This window comes from Astatotilapia calliptera, chromosome 4, assembly GCF_900246225.1.
Source record: "Astatotilapia calliptera chromosome 4, fAstCal1.2, whole genome shotgun sequence".
NCBI classification, from domain to species: Eukaryota; Metazoa; Chordata; class Actinopteri; order Cichliformes; family Cichlidae; genus Astatotilapia; species Astatotilapia calliptera.
This window is the reverse complement of record NC_039305.1, coordinates 24,078,123-24,098,444: the sequence shown is the minus strand read 5'-3', so window position 1 is coordinate 24,098,444 and position 20,322 is coordinate 24,078,123. Positions and strand designations below refer to the sequence as shown.

The 20,322-nt window shown below is 37.3% G+C and overlaps 1 protein-coding gene across 1 annotated transcript; it reads right to left on the bottom strand.

Annotated features, from left to right (window-relative positions):
• Positions 1–14,542: 14,542 nt before the first annotated feature.
• On the bottom strand, positions 14,543–16,086 carry LOC113021160 (uncharacterized protein C22orf31). The gene is made up of 4 exons (XM_026165644.1): positions 16,066–16,086; positions 15,540–15,659; positions 15,144–15,389; positions 14,543–15,034 (listed from the first exon to the last, which is right to left on the bottom strand). Exons 2-4 carry the CDS (start codon positions 15,590–15,592, stop codon positions 14,857–14,859), a joined length of 477 nt encoding a protein of 158 aa, XP_026021429.1. The 5' UTR covers positions 15,593–15,659; positions 16,066–16,086; the 3' UTR covers positions 14,543–14,856.
• Between the last annotated feature and the right edge of the window lie 4,236 nt (positions 16,087–20,322).

The following is a 20,322-nucleotide window of genomic DNA, read 5'->3' as shown; positions in this document are numbered from 1 at the left end:
GATAAACTCTCAGGTTGGTAATAAATGTATTACATGTATAAGAACAAGCGTCATGTTAACAAATGATAGCCGTACAGTAACTTTTATGCTTATTGTAGCTGTTAGCTAAAAACGCTAATTTAGCGTAGTTTGCCCTGAATTCAGCTTTGACAAACAAATATGATCGACTGTTTCTAGTAGAATTCCAAAGTTGTCATCTTGTACCCTCTCAGAGTACCCCCTCTGTATGCTTGCAGAGACCCCTACAGTAGGGAAACATGCAAAACGGTGCCCAAACCATTTTAGTTTTATTTATGTCTTACACAGCATCCCAACTCTTTAGCTAACTTAATAACTTTAGCTAAAGTGAATAGTTAGTGAGCTATGCCGCTTTGCTAGCTAAAATACCGGTGTTGGCACATAAGGACGCTGTCATAGCCTGTCAATGACGTTGATTAGTTGTGCATCATGTTTCACCCCCGTCTTTCACCCCCCTCTTCCTTTCTCCCTTTTCTTTTCCTCATTTAAGTCCGTCCCGTATCTAGCAAGTGAAAATAAAAAATAAATAAATAAAATAAACAATAAAATATGAATCAAATAGACCATTACGGCAAGGCTGGGATGGTCAATTTGGTAAAGTAAATCTGTTGGGCATCTTTTCTCGCCTTTAGACAATAATTCTGACGGCAAAAGAACCAAACGGGACAGGCAAAAAAAAAAAAAAAAATCAACGCGAGGAACAACATCAATCCTTGCAGTATTGGATTGAGGGCCTATTGACATATAATACATAGCTAAAGGATCAAAATAAATTTAAGGATAAAACTGTGAAAGAATTAACAGATGAGAAAGATCAAATGGGCAAAGTAATAGACGACCAAAAGGCCCAGAATATGGAGATCAAACGGAAATTGTCATGATCTAAATCGCCGGCTGACATCGACCCTGCTGACAAGGAACAAACAAGCCTTTTCAGGAATAAGGTGGAAAAGGACGAGAGCTACATCAACAGTGTTCTGCAGCTGTGCAGAGTAAGATCCAAATGAATCCACAGCAGTCCACCTAGTCTTACTATGATGCATGCTGTCTGGTTGGAGTTTTGGGTTGATGCATGTTGGCGGGATGGTTGCTGGCTTTATGGATGGTTGGGTTAATGCAGGTTTGTTGGTTGGATTGATATTGAATGGATACATGTTGTTTATGGATGTTGTGTAGCCCAGGGTTACAAACAGATAAAAGTAGAAACCTTTTGTTAGAATTATTACACAAGTTGTTAATGCATTTAAGTTAAAACATTCAAAGCTAAAAGAGATGGAGAAAACTCTGGCTGAACTTAAAGAAAAACATGAGGAAGAAGTCGAAGTCCTGCAAGGACCGCTGGAAACAGAAAAAGAAAAGGTTGCACGTCAGGAATTTCACAACAGCCAAGTTGTTGAATTGTTATTGAAACGCCACAAAGAGGGAAAAAAAATAAGATGCAGCAATTTTACGACGAAAATACTAAAAAACTCGAAGACAAAGCTAATGCTGAAAAAAGTTAGAAAAGGTCATAGAAATGTATGATAACCAAATAGAAAAGCTTGAGAGAAGAGTAAAAATTAGTACAGGTGTGACCGCCAATGCAGTGAAAGAACGCGAGGAGGTTTTTTTTGCCCTTTATCCCCGTCCCTCTTCTCCACTGTTTCACCCCCCTCTTCCTTTCTCCCTTTTCTTTTCCTCATTCAAGTCAGTCCCATATCTAGCAAGTGAAAATAAATAAATAGCTTTTTGTTTACTTTTGTATTTTGTTGCAAAGGGACAAACTGCAGAAATTGTAGGTGTATAAATAAGTCTAGTGGTGTCTTCTGTATATCTTCCAGCTCTTTTGTGTGCTGCGTGTCATTGTGTGATGCTGACTATATGCCCTTGCTGTGTCCTTTTGGCTGCATTCTTCTGACCAAGCCAAGGCCTATTTACTTTTGTATTTGTTGTTTAAGCCACATAAACACTGGAACATCTTGTAAACACAGTTATAGTGGAGAAAAGAAGCTAGAAAAAAAAATTAATTTTATTTAATCTAAATAAATTATTATTTTTTTTTCTGAAACATGAAGAAGGACTTGAATTTTGTGTTATTTAAAAACACGTATTTAATTATTATTCAGTGTTGTGTGTGCTAGCAAACTGCCAGCCTTAAACCTAAAAAACCCCCACGATTTTATAGAACTAGACAATGCATTTCCTGAAGAAAATTTCAATGTAATGATTATTTATCAATACATTTTGTATTTAGTATTTAGTTTTATAAAGTAAATGCTGACCACACAAGTTTCCTTCTGGATTAATAAAGTTTAAAAAAATATCTGTAAAGTGTTATGAAATATAAAAATGTTTTTGTTGAGAATATGTCCACACAAAATAATTAAATAGGGCATTTTCTGTTAATTAATAGAGGTTTTCTGTTTTATAATTACACTGCAGTTTGGACGATGAGCTTCTGGAACGTTTTTAGGCATTTGTTCACATTTTGGAATTTAATCCCCAAGAAACATAAAGATTTTCTTCTTTTATTCCACCAGCACTCCATTATCATGTACACTGTAAAATCTAACATTGTGTTTAATTAAAAAATGTAAGGATATACTAAACTCAATTTTTTTCAGTTTGTTTAAATAAGTTACCAGTAGTTTTTATTCAAAAAGCTGATCAACCCAGTTTATTTGAGTTGTCTTGAATTGGAAAAACTAAGTAAGCTAGAAATTTTGCTTCTCAGTGCAGGCTTTTAAAAGATATGGTTTGAAAATGCCATGTCACTGCTATCCTCCTCGCTTTGCACAGATTAGTCTGCATGTTCATGGCACCCACATTTTTTTATTGGATTAGTTTGAGCAAACCTGGGTTCTAGTGATGGGATTTCCGGCTCTTTTTAGAGATCCGGCTCTTTCGGTTCGGCTCCGAACCGGCTCTTCAGGTTGTTTTGTTGCTTTAATTAATTTATTATTAACAATAATATAAAATTATGCACAAAAGGAATTACTAATGTTAAAAAAAGTTTTATTTATATATGTTTATATATAAATATATGCAGTGGCCCCTAAAGACAAAACACGTACAAACTCCAACACACATTTCTAGCATGAACTGAACTTCCAAAGCAGAGCTACTAGATCACTTAAATTACACAATTGAAAGCATGTGTATGGAGTGCCAGGACTGCCATAATGAATGAATTAAATACACCATTAAATAATTAATTAAATGTGTCAATAATTAATTAAAATTGGAATTAATTAATTAAATAAATAGTTATGACACATGTAATTAATTAATTATTGACACATTTAATTAATTATTTATGTATTTCACATTTTAATTAATTATTGACACATTTAATTAATTAATTATTGACACATTTAATTAATTATTTATGTATTTCACATTTTAATTAATTATTGACACATTTAATTAATTAATTATTGACACATTTAATTAATTATTTATGTATTTCACATTTTAATTAATTATTGACACATTTAATTAATTAATTATTGACACATTTAATTAATTATTTATGTATTTCACATTTTAATTAATTATTGACACATTTAATTAATTAATTATTGACACATTTAATTAATTATTTATGTATTTCACATTTTAATTAATTATTGACACATTTAATTGATTATTTAATGATATATTTATTTATTTCATTTTGGCAGTCCTGGCGCCTGGCTCTCATCATGAAATAATTTTATCTGTCAGCCTCACCCATCAAACTCAGGGGGCGGGGTTAACGCTGCCCATGCAGCTTCTCTAACATTTGATTGGTTGCCGTGCAAAGTAAGTCAAAACAGGTCGATCCTAGATAATCGATTGCTTGTGTAGACTTGGGGCAGCCAGGTATCCCAGAATGCAGATCAAATCACAGGCAGCAATGGTGGTGGTGTAGTTTTAAAATACCCTGTTTTTCTGTCACCAACTACACTTTTAACAGTGTTTTAGCCGCGAATGTCGCGACGTATGTCTGGTCAGGTTGTCAACATAGAACATATTTGCAAAAGTGCTCAGATGTTTTCAGAGATTTCACTAGCTCTGCTAACAATTAGCATGCAGAGTGCACCCAGGGGGTTACGTTAACCGGTTTGTTTACATATTCCACTCTCCGTGTTCCACATGTTGCATTCGCAGATTCTCATTTTCACCGAACGATCGTCTCTTTCCGCCTGGTCTTGTGTCTCTGTGCTTCTGTAACATAAAGAACGAGCTGACATTTTTCTCACGAAACCAGCGATCAGCTCAACAGACCCTCAGTTTACCTGCATGCATCCTCCTCCGCATCTGTCAGCTGTTTAACACCTGCTGCTAATTCAAGAAACACGCCTACGTTACCTGGTGATAGTCACAGTTTAACTGGGCAGCCGGTGCTCGATATAAAGCAATGTCAGCGCATTTTTCTGCACAAGATAAGTAAATATAGTGTTTTCCCCGAGCGCAGAGCTGCTGGAGCTTGTTTCCTTACAGAGCACTTTATAGGCGAACCAGCTTCATCAGCGACTGATGTCCAATCACCGGCACACAGCTTTCAAACCTCAGCTGAGTTTTAGCTCTCAGTGGTTAAACGCTGGACTTCATTCACTGAGGTTCTGTCTGTCGGGTCACGTTTACTTCGCTGTTTTATTTACAACTGAGCAAATCGGTTTGGCTGAGGTTAAAGTTACGTTTCATAACTGCATAGTTTCACAGACGTTTAACGGTTCACTGGCACATGTGTTAGACTGAACTATCATCTAAATATCATCTGTTTTTTAATAGTTATTCAACTGTATTCTAAGCACCAGCTGTCTGTTAGAATGTGATTTTTTTTTCTCTCTCTGTTGGCAGAGGTATAAAAATGCGCAGGAAATTCTGACGTGCATGACAAACTTCACCGACGATATTTAGGGAGGAATAAACACACATCAAACATAAATGAACCATTTGCCTGTCTCCATAATTGAGAGCATTTTCTCTTCTTATGTCAACACTCTCTCTCTCTCTTTTTTTTTTTTTTTTTTGCTTTTTCGGTCATGTTATGTTTACCTGTCAAAGGCTTGTTACAAACTATGAAACACATCATGCAGACTTCAATTTTACATGTATGATCTTAAAACAGGACACAGCCACTATACGTGCTGGCCTCATATCAAATGTGAAGGCAGACTGAGTCTATGTTTGACGTTTGTTTATATCTAATCTTCCTTTTCAAACATTTAAACAGCAGCGAGTCTGCAGCTGAGGGAATACAAACTCAAATTGTCGGAACAGGTTTGCTCGTTTCTTGGATTCATTTGGTGATTTATTAAATGTATAACTGTTATTCTAAACTGCTGCTGAGTCTCTTACACTTTTCTTTATGCTGTATATTTTCACGTCTCTGGAATAGTTGGAAGTTAGATAGTCAGCTGGGAAACTTTGTGTTAACTCATGGAGCTGAGGATATCGTGGATATGCTGACCTCGCTGCGTGGTGTACAGAGCGAGGTCAGCATGATTAATATTCACAATAAAAATATTAGCCGAACATCATGAAGTCTGTATGTGTTTCATAGTGTTGAACAACCTTTGTACAGTTAAAGCCAGCAGTTACTACATGACAGAAACACCAACGTTATCTCTTTTATGCGTTTATAGCTGATGCTGTGTAGAGGGTGTTCCTCTCGACTGTGCTGGCATATCTCTTCTTAAGATCTTGACTGATACTTTGCTTGATGTTTCTGACCAGCGCTGTGTCACCAATGTTGTCTTGGGTGTCGTGCAACAGCTGTGCTAGCAGCGGTGCTACGAGAGACAGAGTAGGATTCTTTTCCTCAGACATCACAGTAGTCGCGACTTGCATTGACTTCAAGGCCCGGACAATTTCTTCAGTGTTCCCAATATCCGTCTCGTTTAGAGTAAAGATATCTGTGCTACTCTTTCTGACTTCGGGAGACAGCAGCGCTGCACAAATCGCAGGTTGTTGTTCAAGGAAACGCTGGAGCATGTCATAAGCACTGTTCCATCTCGTGCAGACATCGGTCTTGAGCTTGTGAGTCGGGAGCTGTAACATTTTCTGTTTTTGCTCCAGAGCGTGGTTTGCCACTGTGCTTCTATTGAAAAACCCAGTTATGTGCCGCACTCTTCCCAAGACCCTGGCTACTGCAGGCAGGTTTAAGGCTCGTTGTGATGCCAGATTGAGCGTATGGGCGAAACACTTCACATGCAGGTATCCCGCTAGCTGAGTGGCAATTGTCATATTAGAAGCATTGTCGGTGACAACCACCAGATTTTTGTCGGCAATCCCCCATTCCTGTGCTGCATTTTGCAGGAGATTTGCAATGTTCGCTCCGGTGTGACTTTCATGTAATGTTCGAGTTTGGAGAACGTAAGACAGCAGTTGCCAGTCCGCTGTGAGATAATGAGCTGTTATAGTCACATATGAATCCACAGCCTGCGAGGTCCATGCGTCGCAAGTTAATGCAACCCTTTCTGCTGTGCTCAAACTTTCCTCAACTTTACGCTTCACATCTATGTAGAGATTGGGTACAGCTGTGTCCGCGAAAAAAACGTCGTGATGGTATCACATACCTGGGTTCCAGCATCTTGATCATGTAAGAAAAGCCCTCGTTTTCCACAATGTTGTAAGGACGCAGGTCTTTGCAGATGAAGTACGTGATAGATTGTGTTATTTTCTTAGCTCGCTCTGAATTGGGAGATAGCTTTGCTAAGCTAAGAGTGTCCAGCGTTGGTTGATTTTTCAGTGGAGCTGATTCAGAGCTAGCTTTCCCGTCCGCGGTTAATGCTATTTTTGGATGGTGCCGTGTAAGATGGGCCCTCATGTTCGTAGTATTCCCAGAGTACTTTATTTTCATACGACACACCTTGCAAATCCCGTGTGTCATATCCATCTCATTTGTTCCATCCTTGTTAAAAAATCCAAAGTACGTCCAGACATTTGATTTAAACGCAGATGGCGCTTTCCTGATCTCTTTTTCTTCCTCCATCTTTGTTTGATCTATTTTCCCATGTGCTGACCTAACCTCTGCTGACCTCACTAGAGAAAAAGCTCAACCGCACCATCTGGTGGACTGGAAGTTTTTGGAACAAAATATCGATATCTGCTGTCCCTGTATCGATACATTATTAGCAAACAAAATATCGCGATACTACGCAGTATCGATTTTTTCCCCCACCTCTACTGATTACTGATCAAAAACCCAAAGATCAGATGTTAAACAGATTTATTTGCTCTCTCTCCTCCTTAAACATGTTTTTAATGTTAGTTATAATTCAGAATTGGCGACTGAAACACGTAGGACACATAAGAACATCAGGAAATAAAACACCGATAAATATAACCTCAGTAAAAGAAGTCAGCGGGGGTTACTACAGCTGTGTACCGGGGCCTGCGCTTTGTCGGTGGGATTGCTTACGAGGCGAGCGGGTCTATCCCACGCTTTGCCGTGAGACTGCGCAGACATCTCCGAAATCATCGAAGCACTTTTGCAAAGAGGCTGTATCTTGACAAACCGACCAGACACATGAAGATTAAACCACTACATTCTTGGCTAAAAAAATATTAAAACGGTATTTGGTGACACACAAACAGGGTTTTTCAAAGTTCAGTTCTGTTAGCTTCCACATGCCGGTTGTTGTGTGCTAGAAACAATGGCCACCAGGCCAAAGTAATGGTTTTGACTCGATCAGCGTTAACCCCGCCCCCTGAGTTTGATGGGTGAGGCTGACAGATAAAATTATTTCATGATGAGAGCCAGGCGCCAGGACTGCCAAAATGAAATAAATAAATATATCATTAAATAATTAATTAAATGTGTCAATAATAAATTAAAATGTGAAATACATAAATAATTAATTAAATGTGTCAATAATTAATTAATTAAATGTGTCAATAATTAATTAAAATGTGAAATACATAAATAATTAATTAAATGTGTCAATAATTAATTAATTACATGTGTCATAACTATTTATTTAATTAATTAATTCCAATTTTAATTAATTATTGCCACATTTAATTAATTATTTAATGGTGTATTTAATTAATTCATTATGGCAGTCCTGGCACTCCATACATGTGTGTATTGTTTGTGTATTTATACACAGGCACTCATATATATTCAAATAATTTAAAAAAAAGTTCATTTACCTGTTACTACCACACACCAAATCCGGTCGTTGGTACTTGCTGGCTTGTATAGCCACAAGATAACAAAAGCTCAACACTGCGCCCAGCATCCTGGAGCACTTCTGTTGTCTTTTGTACGTGTTGAGTTTTTACGTGCTTCTGAGTTTTTACGTGCTTCGGAGTTTGTACGTGTTTTGGAGTTTGTACGTGTTTTGGAGTTTGTACATGCTTCAGAGTTCGTACGTGATTTGAAATTTGTATGTGCTTTGTCTCTAGGGGCCACGGTAAATATACTTTTATTTATTCACGCCACATAAAATGTAATAAATAAATCATATAATACAAAAATCAACTATTCACATTTCAACTTTTAACTATAAATTTTAAGCTTTTTTCGTTTACAAATTTAAAGTGAAACCAACACAAAAACCACAAACACAAACCACAACACAATTAAATAAAAATTATAATATGAAAACAAAAAGAACATGCATATTCTTTGTCATATGGGCCCGCATGAATAAACTTTCTGAATCCTACCGAAAATCGTTATGGATGATTACTATCCGGTTGTTCAGTGATGACGCGACGAATCCTACTTCCGGGTCTAAAGTAGTCTGTGTTTAATATGGCTTTTGTGTTGTTAACATGTTTAATGTTATGTATTTTCTTCTATTTGATCTCAAAAAGCTCCTAAAACAGTCAGTGATCCCTGTTGACCTCCCTTGGCTTTTATTACCACTAATCATTTATTTAAGCTCAGTTTTTAAAACCTTACGATGTAACTACAGCCCAGCCCATGCAGCAGTATATGAATGACTAACCTCGTATTGTGGATGGATTATCTCAGTTGTTCTCCTGGCTGAAGTTTGGTCCTTTTACAGCATCCTGCCATGCGATTATATTTGTTCCTGACCACCGAGAACACTCACGTTAACTTTTATCGAGTGGAAAAAAAGTTAGCTTGTTTATATTATGCTAACATAGCTGTGTCGGTTGCGGTCACGTAGCACATCATTATATACCAGCTAGCCCAACTTCAGTAACCCTACAAACGTCACTGCTGTTTAGTTTTCTGTCTTCATTTATGCTGGAAGTGATAGCAGAGCTGTACGTTTTAATTTGTTTCCAAAACCCCGCAGTCAGGACATGCTATATTGTATTTAGATAGAAGCTAGCGAGCTAACTCCCTGCTAACTTCTAACTCTGTTAAATGTCATAAATTCCGTTTTCATGGATGCCTGGATGTTAAACTCAATTGTTACACCTGGTAGAGCAGAACGCTGATCATTTTATTAAAGACGAAAGAGTTTTTCAACTCTCAGTAATGCCATAGTGATCGTTTGATATATGGACCTGCAGCGGAGTTTAGACCCAGACACGGCTAGTGACGTCAGACTGAACAATCGGATACCTTTCTAATGTGACGTTGTTGTCCCTGGCTCTCTTTCTCTCTCTCTCCCTCTGGCTCTGTTCCTGTGCTACTGAGTGTAACTACTGCCCCTCCCCCCTCTACCCAGCGTAAAGCACAAGGCTCGCGTGCAGAGTGAAGCGGGAAAAAAAAGTGCGAGAGGCTGAGAGAAAGAAAGAAAGAAAAAAAACCACGTGACGGCTCGCGATAAGGAACCGGCTCGCGTCTTAATGTCAAAGAGTCGGCTCTAAGAGCCATTTCGTTCGCGAACGACCCATCACTACTGGGTTCAGATGGAGCAGCTTGAGCTCAAGAGATAATTTCTGTGATTTTTTGCGTGATACTCTGGCTTGGAAGTAAACTGTTTTTGTACCTTCTTTCAGTTTAAAACCAGGTTTTGAACTTGCTAGCTAGCCAGCTTGTTAGCCTAGCATTAGCCTAGCATTGCTGCTGCTTCTCAGCTCATGTTACTTAGAAAATTAACCCCACAACTTTAAAATTCATTTAAAAATTGCTCAGTGACATTTTCTGTTGATTGTTTGAAATTGAAAAGTGAGCAGCTATTAGAGCAGCGGTCCCCAACCCCCGGGCCTCAGACCGGTAGCGGTCCGTGAGTCGTTTGGTACCGGGCCGCGAGAGTTTAGGCTCAGGTGTGAAATGTATAGTTTTCAGGGTTTTTATCGGTTTTCAGTGTTATTTTGTTATCGTTTTTATCGTTTACTCGGCTTTCCTTGGTCTTTTCACATGTGTTATGAATAAATCTTCTTTTTTTCGGTACCGGTACTAGTTTTATTTTGTTGTATTTATCTGCGACACCTTAAAGGTCGGTCCGTGAAAATATTGTCGGGCATAACTGGTCCGTGGTGCAAAAAAGGTTGGGGACCGCTATATTAGAGGACAAAACTTTTTCGGAAGGTGCAGCCCTTAGGGGTAGGGACTTTTTTTCTATCCATATTTATGTTTGGCAATATGTAAAAAATTTCCAGCCGACATTCGTCAGTCCAAAAAAGGATAATAGGCGATATATTCGCTCCCGTGACCTTTTGATGGGTGAAGCAATGTAAAGGAAATTATGTCTTTTCTGTTTTTCTAATTTAAGCTTGAGTTGAATGTCTTTCACTCTAGATTTTAGATGACCTATCTCTTATACTTCATTGCCAGCCTTTTCAATAATTTGGTTCACTGGTCCAATGAGCTCCTGTCTTTGTTTGAATAAAGTGAAAGACTTTACCATACCATACCATTGTACTTCTTTTGAAACTATTCAAGCTCCTGTTTTTTTATCTAGTAAAGCTGTCTCTAGATATTTGCATCTGGTACATAGACAGTTCAGCTGTTTTTCAAGAAACTCCTTTGTTATTCCAACAAAGGGGATGCCTTCCACACCGTCTATGCATTTCTTTTTCAAGTTGAGGAACATATCTGTAAATTTCACCTTTTCTTTTCCCGGAAGTGAACTGCATTTGGAAATGCCTTTCCAAAGGACAAAATGCACTGTACAGTTCTTCTTGGAAGTAGTGCTCTTTCTTCTCCAGCCAATTAGCGTTGTGTATAAATTTTTCTCTTTGCTTTATTGTGGAGCACAGTTTCTCTTCGAGACCCACCTTTTCAGCCAGTGCCTGATTGTGTGCCGTTTTTACCTTATGCCTGTCCACTGCTGTCTTTCTGTGTTTTTCCTTTTCTGTGCATAGGACCTTTATTAGGTCATTGCGCGATATGGCAGCCTCGCTTCTGTCAGTCTGTCCCAGGGCAGCTGTGGCTACAACCGTAGCTGCCTCCACCAGTGTGTGAATGTGAGAGTGAATGAATAGTGGCATTGTAAAGCGCTTTGGGTGCCTTGAAAAGCGCTATATAAATCCAATCCATTATTATTATTATTATTATATTTTTCTTTTTCAAAGAAACAAGTTCATCTTCGACCATAGCCTTTATTTTCCTTTCAAATGCCAGAGCCCTAATGTTTCTCTGACATTTGCGTTTGATCTCCATATTGTTAGGGTTCCTGGGTCGGTGACCCAGTGTTTTGTGTTTTTGGTTATTTGATTTTGTTATCTCTTTATATTCTAGCTTTGCTTTACGGGTTTTTCTTAAGTTAAGGTCCTCTGGGTGGGGTTTGGTTAGAGTTTTAGTGTTTTGGTTTTCTGTCTGTGTTCCTTTGTTGCTGTCTTCCCTGTCTGCTGTATTTCCACGTCCAGTCAGTGTCGGTGTCTGCCCTGGTCCCACGTCTCTGTTCCCTTTGTTTTAGTGCTTGCCTGTGAGTCTGTGTTATGTTTCCTGTTTTACTTTGGAAGTCCATGTCTGATGTTAATGTGTCTGGTTTTGCTTCCCCTGGTCTCGTTAGGCCTGATTTGCCCCAGCTGTTTTTCCCTCCTCTTACTCATTCCCTGATTGCTCCCTCTATATTTAAGCCCTGTGTTTCTCTGTGTCCATGTTGCGATCTACCGTTTATTTTGCTGTGTGTTTTGCCAGTCCACCGGTGTTAGTTTATTTTGAGTTTTTCCCAGTTATGTTATGTTTGCGTTCAGCATTAAAGCTGTTTTGGTTTAAGTTTGTCTCTGGAGTCTGCATCTTGGGTCCTATCCCTGTCCGCACACAGCCGTCACACAACACATATACTGGGCCTTTTGATCTTCTATTACTTTGCACATTTGATATTTCTCATCTGTTAACTCTTTCACAGTTTTATCCTTAAATTTATTTTGGTCCTTTAGCTATATATTATATGTCAATAGGCCCTCAATCCAATGCTGCGAGCATTAATGTTCCTCCTTGCGTTTTTTAACTGCATTCATGGTAACACTTTTACCAATTTTTATTTCATTCTCTAGCTTTTCTATATAATTATCATAAATTCCCATGACTGTTTTTAACTTTGTTTCTGCAGCATAAGCTTTGTTTTCGAGTTTTTTTTTGTATTTTCATCATAAAACTGCTGCATCTGATTTTTCTCCTCTTTGTGGCGTTTCAATAGTAAGTCAACAATTTGGCTGCATCGTTGGTCCATAGAAGCGTGATCCATTTCTTATTGATTGTATGTTGTTTTTGTTGTAGTATTCAAGTTCTGTTTTAAGCTTTTCAACTTCATCAATCATTGAATGGAGTCTTTGGTTGAACTGGCTGGCATATGTTTCTTTTTCTTTTTGACTTTTGCCTTTTAAACGGTTAACCTTTTTTTTTTTTTTCCCCAAGATATCAACATCACCGTCTTTATATAATATATTTATATTTATCATAGAGCTGGGCGATATAAGATTTTTTCATATCACGATATGTTTTTTTTCATTTCAGGCGATAACGATATCTATCACGATATAAGCCAAATAACTATATTTGTAAGATTTAAATGTGCCGTTGCTCACAAGTAAAATGTGAAATAATCAGCTTGTTTTGATTTAAATATTTATTTCCCATAATAAGTTCAACAGGGTAGATGTACTTAAGGAACATGAGACTTTTTCAGATAAATAAAGGCAAATATTGCAAACTACACAAAAGCAGCCGCTAAAGCGTTTAAGTTTCAAAATAGAACAAACGAAACAGACTAAATTGTCAATTCCACTTAGAAACAAAATATTAATTCTAAAAATAAATCTTAGTTTGTTTTACAGAAGATCAGACAAAATTGACTAACTTTTGTCAATATCAAATAAACTGAGAACTAAAAGGAAATTCTCAATCTCTCCTTGTTGTATAGCTGAGCTTTTCAAACAGTTTTAACAGTTACTTTAGTCTGACAAAAGGTGAATGACGAATTAGGGCTTCCAGTCAGAGATTGAGCATGCACCGCTTTATTGTATTTCCAGACTTGCTTTCGGCACAATTTACAGTGCGCGCTACTCTGTTTCTGTCAGACTTGAAATAGCCGAAATACCTTCACACTACGGAACTTCTATGGCTTTTCCGTTCGACAATCTCTCCGGCATTGGAGCCATCATCTGTTTTCTCTTCGGTAACCTTCAGTCACGCTCGGTTGATTTTTCTCTAGTCAGTGGCTGTGTCCCAATTAAGAGACTGCACGCTTGAAGTACGCGCACTACGCGTACTACGTACGGTGCGTACTATAAGTACGAGAAGTGCGGAAGTGAGAGGCTTGTGAAATGGGACGGTATACGCTTCGTCGCGCTGTTCAGGTTGCCTAGCAACCATGATACTAACCGCGAGACACGTTACATACAGCTTTGTTTGACAGAAATGAAGGAGAAAAATGTTTTGTTGGTCATTCATTTTTGTCATGACATCACTTTAGTTGAGTATCTGAGGCTGAGACCACGGGACTGTAAAACATGATTGTTGGGCTTCATTCCTGTGCTGAACAGTCATTTAAGATTAGTTAGTAAATAACAATTAGTTAATGTTGTTCATGAGACTAAAGTCATCTCACTGTGGCAATGTAAATATAATATGGCCAATATTATAGTATTGTCAGATTATTATGATATATATATATATATATATATATATATATATATATATATATATATATATATATATATATATATATATATATATACATATACATATATCACTGACTTTCAGCTTGTTGTGTTTGTGGATATATGACTGACTTTAATTATTACACATTCGCACATAAATAAGTGACGTCATATTCAGTACTTTTGACAGTTCACTCTTCGGCCGCTCCATCTTATTAGGGAAATTCCACATACATAAATGTAAATTTCAAAACTCAAACGACATTTTTAATGTCAGCGACACTTTTTACCTGAATAAATGAAAGCTGAATAAAAGTCACATCTGATGAAAGGAAGTTTCTTTTTGGATCAAAATGAATTGATCTCATTCATGAGAGAAACGTTTGACAGATTATATGACAGCAAGTCATTTACATCTGTTACCGTCAATTATTTTTTGGCAAATACCAGAAATCACTTTGGCAAACGATCACTTTTTGGCACAACACTGGGCACCGGTCATTAGAGAACATGAATGATTATTGAATATTTAGTATGCAAACAGAATGACATAAATCTCTAGCATTCTGCACTTTATTCAAGGAAGTTAAGTAATGTGTTGTCTTTTAAAAAGACAAAGGTGCGAGTGAATTAAAGTTGGATGTTATGTTTTGTTCACAGTGCCTGAATATATATCATGGTCAAGAAGGACTTCAAATGAGCCCTTTTGAGTCAGATAAATAATAATATAAGTAGTGATTTTTCAAAATAAAAGTCCTATGAAGGTTTTATGAATTTTCTCAGTGACCTTAAACAGTTGTCCAAACACACAGTGGAATATATCTATAATACACAGAAACACAAACTTGTGCAGAAATTACATTTTAATCATCAAAGTCACATGTGAACTATTTACAGAAAATCATATTGTGGGATTTTGACTTTTTGCCCATACGCAATGTCAATTTTTTCAAGTCCGTCTTCGTTGGTTGATGTCTCCACCATAGGACGATTCAGTCTCTCCCACAGCTTTTTTTTAGTGCTTCTCCCCAGCTCTAAACTGTAGGTATGTTTGCGGCCATTCTTGGACCTGCAAGAAGAAATTCAATCAAAATGATGCATGTGGTCAAAAACCATACTGTAACCATTTTAGAGCTGGCGATTTAAAAAAGTGACAGGACATTTGGAGACAAACGTACGTCAGCATGCTATCTACCACCTCATGGTAGACTCGCTGATAATCTTCCACTGAGAGGTTGTGGATTTTTAAAGGGCTGTCACTGGAGCTGGTTGGCTGGTGGTCGGTACTGCATGGCTCGGGTCTGGGGGGCAATTTTTTTGCCACTGGCAGGTCATCATGTGAGATTGCAGAGGGAGGCACTGGATGCTGGGCTTCGCTTCCTTTTCCGGGGCTGACTGACTGTTCTGTCACGGTGCCGGGGCCTCTGGGTCAGAAGCACACAAGGGAATGTCAGTAGTTAATAGCGACCTCATTTTTTTCAAACAAGACAAAAATCTAAATTTGATGAACCACAATGAAGTCCAAACTCCAAAACCCTAAAATGATTCTGTTCCTGAAATTTTACACATCCAACCTGGTCCTTGCTGCAGCACGGTTGTTTCCTGCTGGCTCTGGGTTTCTTTGCATCACGGGCCTGGCATGCAGTGTTTCTCTTACAATAATTATGGTCTTTGAGGTGATCGGGCACAGTAAGCTGCAGGTATACACAAAAATGACAGTAATGCAGACATCAGTTAGTAGTTCATGAAACATTTAAAAAATAACAAACCCTTTCATATGTCCATAAACTACTTAAACCACTTGCATGGTTGAATAACTTGTCCACAGTGATTGTAACGACAAAAAATATCCAACATGTTCACATAAAATCATAAGAACTAAAACCAGGACAATGCATCAAGGTCAGTGTAATAAAAGACGTGTCAACTTATGGGCTCGTCGTGTTAGAGCTTCACTGCTGCATACCCCGAAATGACATGTCAAATAATAATTTGCATAAGCTAAACAAACACCAAAGTCCATGTTGTATTAAACTCTAATTTCTGTTATAATCATTGCTGCTTATTGCCGTTTTTGAACAATGCAGATGCACAAAATACCTTTGTAACTGGCTAAGCTTGGTCACGTGTGGCACTTATATGGTTTAAAATTACGTGTAGGATATAAAGAAAAGCAAGCTGCAATAATAGGAGAGCCCTGCCTTGTGTGTGGGGGGTAATGAGTTCAAGATCATCATTGGCTGTGGTGTAATGAGGGACCTCTACCCAGAGGTGACTGTCTTGTCAGGTGAATAATTGTAGCATAAGCCACAATGAAGAAGGAGATTAAAACTTTAGTTTAAAAAGCCCAAAAGCAGAAGCTTTGAGGATTTTAAAGATGATCACAGTTACATGTGGCTCCTGTAAACATGTGACAGTGTGTACATTTGAGAATTCAGATGATGCTGCAGAACATGGCTTGCATATTTGTAAATAAACATTTTGGGGATTAGCTTTTCTACAGTGAATAAAGTCTCAGTGTTTACTTGTTTTATTCCCTGATTTTAGTTTTAAATACAAAATAAAGGCCCCCAATCAGGAACATGCACAGCCCACCCCCCCAAAAAAAGCTAGAAACAGGCCTGGTGATCATTATGCACTTGAGTTAATTCGAGATGTAAGATACTCTACTTATTAGCAAAAACTGAACATTTTTATCCCAGCTGCAATCTTTGGTGACATGTCTGCCACAAGATCATTTAATACACACAAAAGAAAACGTTATTATAGGTAACATACTAGTTTAAATGACTTTATGCACAGTTTACCCGTTTACAGCTACAGTGCAACAGTCTAACATGCAAGTATAACTCCCACATGCACAGGCCTAAGTTTTAATGCTTTTTATCCACATTTATGTCGTCTATATTTTCATGTTGCCCTGTTGCAAAGTGAACTCTTTCTGGCCGTCGAGTAAATATTCAAAACTTATTGAAAATGGTCATAAAATCTCACATTTTTCCATGATGGATGATGGTTGCTGGGTCGCTTTCCTCCGTGACATGGGAGTTGGACACTTGTAAGGCTGCAAGAAGTCTTGAGCAGAAAGTTGTCTTACTTTTGCAGAAATTTGCAGAAATCCCTTGTAGCTTTGCACAACACGCCGAGTGAAATCTGTCTGAACTATACCAAAAGATGCAATGCAAATAGAACCTGGAGACGCATAGCAACCACGCAACCTGTCATGTTAAATCACGCATTTTTGTACCTACTGTTAAAAATCACTGTAACAATTGTTTTTAGTGAGTTTTTCCCTCAGTTCAACCTCACTTATGGCGGCTTTTTTAATATTTAGGCATCCACATAATTACTCCATCAAAGTGGTGCGTAATGATCATACGAAAATACGTCAAAACAGAGCAAAAGTGGTTTTATTTGCCACAGCATATCACAGCAGCTCATTGTATTTGAAAACTACTGGATTTCATAAATTGTGCTTATTTTATAAATGGCCCGGAGAGTAGCAAATTCTCTCTTTCTACTCACTGTACTGAACCCGCTGCACTACCCACTTTCACCAATAGGTGTCACCCTTTTACCGTGGAACCAGCTATGTACAGCTCCAAAGTCAATCGCTAGAGAGATCTGTTGCAGTAATAACTTCTTTCCAAAAGGTGTCTGTATAAAAATCTCTGTTATGCTCTGTTAGTTTGCAGTGCCTTAGTCTGTGGTGACATTTTTGTTGGCTCATGCTCATGAGTCTGTCCCAGCCTCAGAAATGGATTTAAGATGTTTTAGTTTGATATATCGCCCTGTGGTCAGTTTTTGACATTCGTTTTGTTGCGGTCTTCAAAACAGAAAACAGTTACATCTGAAAGAAGATTTTAAATAAAACAAAAAGGGACAATTATATAATACATAATAATACATAAATGTAAATTGTCTGTTTTTTATACAGCACTTTTCTGCTCCACTTGCACACTCAGAGCACTTTATGAAACATGCCTCATTCACCCATTCACACACACATTCATACCCTTTTATAGTGTTTTTTAAATAACATTGACATGCATTCTCACTCTATACTGTTTATGGCATACAGTATCTGCTTTGTTGTTGCATCACTAAAAGAACTTTGTTTTGGTTTATTTTTTTGGTTTATACATCTGAGTTTATTTCAGATTGTGGGAGGAAAGAAAATGAGAACACAAACCCCAGCTCATCTGGGGGTCTGAAACAGGGATTTTTTAAATATTATTTTATTTTAGTTGCTGAGAGGCCACAAATCAAATCATTGCACTGCTGACATTTGTGACATAGTTTTGACTTTTTTATTTGATTACATTTTGTATGATGGATTATGCAGAAAAAGTAGAATTGGGCTGAAAGGTCTATTGCTTTATTGCCTATTCAGGTTGTGTATCATGTTTTAAAAAAGTAACTGAGTAACTAACTACTTTTGAAGATAAGCAGTCAGTAAAGTAACGGGATTATGTTTTTTTGGAGAAGTAATCAGTAATTAGTTACTAATTATTTTTTTTCAAGTAACTTGACCAACACTGGTCATCATAACATCAAACAGGGGTAACTTAATGAAACCCTTGCATTAGAAAAATTTAAAAGATTGTTTAACTTTTAGAAATTAGTGAAATGTGTAGTATAAAGACGGTGACCTGTTTACTTAAAATTAGCAGCAGGTATTAGTAGAGCTGGGCGATATGAGATTTTTTCATATCACGATATGTTTTTTTCATTTCAGGCGATAACGATATCTATCACGATATAAGCCAATTAACTATATTTGTAAGATTTAAATGTGCCGTTGCTCACAAGTAAAATGTGAAATAATCAGCAGCTTGTTTTTATTTAAATATTTATTTCCCATAATAAGTTCAACAGGGTAGATGTACTTAAGGAACATGAGACTTTTTCAGATAAATAAAGGCAAATATTGCAAACTACACAAAAGGCAGCCGCTAAAGCGTTTAAGTTTCAAAATAGAACAAACGAAACAGACTAAATTGTCAATTCCACTTAGAAACAAAATATTAATTCTAAAAATAAATCTTAGTTTGTTTTACAGAAGAACAGACAAAACTGACTAACTTTTGTCAATATCAAATAAACTGAGAACTAAAAGGAAATTCTCAATCTCTCCTTGTTGTATAGCTGAGCTTTTCAAACAGTTTTAACAGTTACTTTAGTCTGACAAAAGGCGAATGACGAATTAGGGCTTCCAGTCAGAGATTGTATTTCCAGACTTGCTTTCGGCACAATTTACAGTGCACGCTACTCTGTTTTTTGTCAGACTTGAAATAGCCGAAATACCTTCACACTACGGACCTTCTTTGGCTCTTCCGTTCGACAATCTCTCCGGCATTGGAACCATCATCTGTTTTCTCTTCGGTCACGCTCGGTTGATTTTTCTAGTCGGCACACTCATTTCCTCCATTATGCGCTGGCTCCATTACCCGCTGGCTGCTTCCCAAACAAACACACGTGTGGCTTGGCACTTGTGCTGTACGTAACAAGTCACGCGACGTGACGCTGCGGCTGTGATTGGTTCGGCTCTGCGCTACTTAATTTGGATTGGCTGACCTTTTTTTTTTTTTTTTTTTTTTTTGAGGACAAGAGCGGCGAGGTCTATCGCGATAGCTTAATTTCTCTATCGAGTAAAAGTTATATCGCGATACATATCGTTATCGTTCTATCGCCCAGCTCTAGGTATTAGACATTGACCAGACAGATCTAAGGAGCCATGATATCTTTAAAACAAAACAAAACAAACAAAAAAAACAAACAAAAAAAACTCCAGAAAAACAAAAAAACCTCCTAATAAATAAATAAATAAATAAATAAATAAATAAATAAACATAGAACATAGGTAAACAGGATATTTGATGTTGCCAGAACTTTGCATATCACTGTACAGTGATCCAGTGACAGATTTGACCCATTTATACATCATTTTATTTATTCATTTATTTTTTTGTGACCTTATAATAGTTTTATTATACTTAAATCACATATATTGGTGTTTACTTTTACTGTAAGTCTTATTACTGCTAAAATTAACGGAATAATTCAATATTTATAATTTATTTAGTTTTAATTGAGTTGCATACAAAAAATGTGCAGAAACCACCACTAGTTAGAAGGCTATTTGTCTACTTCTTGTTACATAGTTACAATTTCGATTTACTGTTCTTTCAAAACTGGCTGACTGACTCAAAAATGTACTCCCTTTTGTTTTGGAGCTGTCTACTGTATTAGGATGTGCTCGATTCAGAGAATTAACTAGAATGAACTTAAATCTTTGAAAGGAAGTGTAAATGTTTAGCCACATTCTGTTATTACTGCATTATTATAGCAGCGTCA